This window comes from Monoraphidium neglectum (assembly GCF_000611645.1).
Source record: "Monoraphidium neglectum strain SAG 48.87 unplaced genomic scaffold scaffold00759, whole genome shotgun sequence".
Lineage (NCBI taxonomy): Eukaryota > Viridiplantae > Chlorophyta > Chlorophyceae > Sphaeropleales > Selenastraceae > Monoraphidium > Monoraphidium neglectum.
Genome location: NW_014012869.1, coordinates 4,896 through 8,066, shown reverse-complemented (window position 1 = coordinate 8,066; position 3,171 = coordinate 4,896). Strand labels below are relative to the sequence as shown.

General features: G+C 69.5%; 2 protein-coding genes across 2 annotated transcripts in view; one reads left to right on the top strand and one right to left on the bottom strand.

Moving 5' to 3' along the window:
- MNEG_5181 (hypothetical protein) overlaps positions 1 to 489 on the top strand; it is a gene marked incomplete at both ends in the record, with an annotated part of 3,979 nt that extends 3,490 nt beyond the window's left edge. Inside the window, one exon of the mRNA XM_014046343.1 lies at positions 454 to 489. Within this exon, the coding sequence (XP_013901797.1) occupies positions 454 to 489 (36 nt within the window). The remainder of the gene's footprint in view (positions 1 to 453) is intronic.
- A 1,445-nt stretch (positions 490 to 1,934) lies between these two features.
- MNEG_5180 (hypothetical protein) overlaps positions 1,935 to 3,171 on the bottom strand; it is a gene marked incomplete at both ends in the record, with an annotated part of 2,180 nt that continues 943 nt past the window's right edge. The window contains 3 exons of the mRNA XM_014046342.1: positions 1,935 to 2,288; positions 2,584 to 2,685; positions 3,066 to 3,143. Coding sequence (XP_013901796.1) covers positions 1,935 to 2,288; positions 2,584 to 2,685; positions 3,066 to 3,143 — 534 coding nt within the window. The remainder of the gene's footprint in view (positions 2,289 to 2,583; positions 2,686 to 3,065; positions 3,144 to 3,171) is intronic.

Sequence of the window (3,171 nt, the reverse complement as noted above, 5' to 3'; positions counted from 1 at the left end):
GCCGCCGCGGCAGCCGCCGCGACGGCGGTGCTGAAGTTGCGGCTGCGCGCGGCCCCCGCAGCGTGAAGGTGGCGATGAGCCACGTGGGACTGCCGGCGGCGGTGGGTGCCGTATACCGTGGCCTGTGCGCCAGCCCCACATTCTCTGCCTCCCCAGAGTCGCTGCCCTCCACGCTTGTCCGCACCCCTTCCCTCTGCCGCCCCGCACGCCCCGCACTGAAAGCGAAGGGCCGTGACGAGGCATCGCGGCCAGCCCTGGACGCCTTTCTGGCTCCAGGGCTCGCACATGCACGCACGGCTGCGCAACCCCTGTGCGCACTCGCCACCCCCCGGGCTGCCTAGAGCCCGAGAAAACCTAATTCGTTCGCCCCGTGCCCGTTGCGCACGGGGTTCGCCGGCTGCAAAGCCCGCCAGCCCCAGCAAGAGCCTTGTTTGTCGTTTTCGATCGGCCCAGGCCGCATGCTTCGCACTTGTGACGCCGCCCTCATGAGGCGCACCAAGGTTGTCACCGGCCGGTGCGCCCTCCCACACGTGTTTCCTCCGATGGAACCATTCGCGTCACGCCAGCTCAGCTGTCACTCTCTCTCGTTGTGGGGGGCCACGCCTCGGCCCGGCCAGGGTGTCGACCCCCTCAAACCGTTGTCTGCTTGGCAGTCCTGTCGTCTTCTTTCGCATTTTCGGGTCTTTGCGAGCGATGCCTGCCCTTGACGGTGGACGTCGGACAATTGGCGGGACGGCCGTGGCTGCCGACAACGCAGGGCTGCGCCGCAGCGGCGAGCGCGAGCATGCATCAGGAGGCGCCATGCGCGCTTCGCCCATCCGGCGAGCCGCCGCCGCCGCCCGCGGCCGGTCCTGCGCTCGAGCTGCGCAGGACTCCGTCCTCCGGGGGAGGCCGACCCCGCGGTGCCCCGGCCGGCACGCCTCTGCGGCAGACGGCTCTGCAGGCCAAGGTCAACTCACTGGCCAGGCCCCCCCCGTCTGGGCGGGCCACCGCCAGGCGCCCCGGCTGCAGCAGCTCCGTAGTGTGCCCGGGCCAACGTGGGCGGCGCGGCCGTCCGCGCCTGCCGTGGGCTGCGCACCCACCCTGCCACCCATCAATGGCTCACAAGTGATAGAGAGCGCAACCCCTCCACCACCACAGCCCCATGCGCATTCGATCTACAAACACACATTCGCCCGTCCACCCTCCATCCCCTCCCTTTTCGCTGGGCCTCGCCCCATTTTGACCGCCGCCCCCTGCTGCTGCTGTTGCGCCGGGGGGCGCGCGTCGCATGAGTCATGCCGGCTGTCTCCCTGTGGAGACCCCACCGGGGCCCCATAACGCTACCGCCCCCCGTGCCCATGCGCCGCGATTGCAGGACGCGCGTCCGCACGCGCAGGCGCGCCAACCTCGACGCCTGCGCGCATGCCGGTGTGCCCCCTCCTCCTTGCCCACCGTCTGTGCGGGTCCGGACCGGGCGCCGCGAGCTTGATTGTCTTTGAGTCGTCACAACAGCCGGGATTCTGGCCCGATGCTTTGCATGTGTGTGCATGTGCAGGAGCTAACTGGCCGTCGTTGTCAACACTGTGTTGAATGTAAATGAAAGCGTGAAACCGCTGTGCATCAGGGTGCCTCGCAAAAAGCAGCGCGGGGGGCACTGCGGGGTGAGCGGCACCTCGACTCAACAGCACAGCCTCGCGCCACACGCTGCGCTAGACCAGGGTGGGTGTGTCCCTCCCCGTTGGGATGTGCAGCAAATCCAGCAAAGCATAGCGGTTGAGGGGATTACAGCCTGTGTGTTGCGGCCACCCACTGACCGGCTTGGCTGTGAGGCTGCGTCACCTTGGAATAGGGGATGTGCTCGTGTGCCCAGGGTGCCACGGCCTGGGACCCAGATGGCACCACCCAGCGCCCACATTGCGACTGGCCTGCCAGCCCGCCAGCCTCCCAGCGGCCTACTCGACCGCCGCCTCGCGCTCCCGCCGCATCGCCGCCGGCCGCAGCAGCGCCCGGATCTTCCGCTCCGCCGCCCCCATCGGCCGCTGCGCGCCCGGCCGCCGGCCCCCGCGCGCGCCGGCCCCCTTGCCGCCGCCCCTCTTAGTGAGCAGCGCCAGCAGCTCAGGGTCGGCCAGCACCTGCTGCGCCACCTCCAGTCCCCCCTCTGCTGCGCTGACGTCACTGCCGCCGCCGCTGACGTCACTAGCAGCCGCGCCGTCCGCCGCGTCCTTCTCCAACTGCTGCGCCAGCCGCCGCAGCTGCTGCATGTCCAGGTCAGCAGCCAGCAGCGCCCCCACCTCCTGCAGCACGGCCTGCCAGGGGGCAGGGCGGGACAGGCGCGGCGGCGCGCCGGGGCCGGGGCTCAGGGAGGGGTCGATGGCTGGGCAGGCGGAGGGTGGCGCGAGGCCCTCACCAGCCCACCAGGGCAGCGTCCTCGGGCGTGACACCACCCGGGTTGTACGTGCTGTGCCCTTGTGATGCTACGCGCAAACCCTGCATCCTGGAATGTGAATGGCTGTACACTGAATGACACAATGCACATGGCTGTGCACTTCCCTGCCTCCTGCAGTGTCTGAAGGGTGCACCCGCAACCCGCCGCCCGCTCACCCCATCGCCAGCCTTGAGGCCCTCCACCCAGCCGTCAACCGCCGCCGCCACGTCAGCATCAACAAACAGCGACGCGCTGGCCTGAGCCAGCTGGACCGCCTCCTGCCGGCATCAGGCGGTGGTGATGAGAGGGAGGGGGTGCGTGGCCGAGCGGGCGTTCCCGGGGATGAGGGAGAACGTGTGTGTGCGCGTGTGTGTTTGTGTGTGTGTGTGTGTGTTTGTGTGCGTGTGATTGAAAGGGGCGGAGGTCGCAGGGGGTTGCAGTTAGGGGTTTCAAGGGAAGGGTGCAAGCCAGTGACTGGTGTCAAGGGCGGGGTGACCAGGCGCGGCGGCGCACTCTGAATCGCCACCCATCTGTGCGCGGAGGCATGCAGCTTGTGAGACCGGAGTCATCCCTCTGCCCTGCAACGGCGTGCGCGTAGACACAGCAGCCAGGCCCCGCCCTGGCCTCCCCTCCCCCGCCCTGCCGGCCCTGCGCTCACCGCCAGCTTGTGCACCGCCTCATCACTCGTCTCAGTGCGGATGAGCTGCGCCACGCGGTTCTCGTGGCGCTTGCGGCCCTGACGCGCCAATCGGCGGGGGCACGCG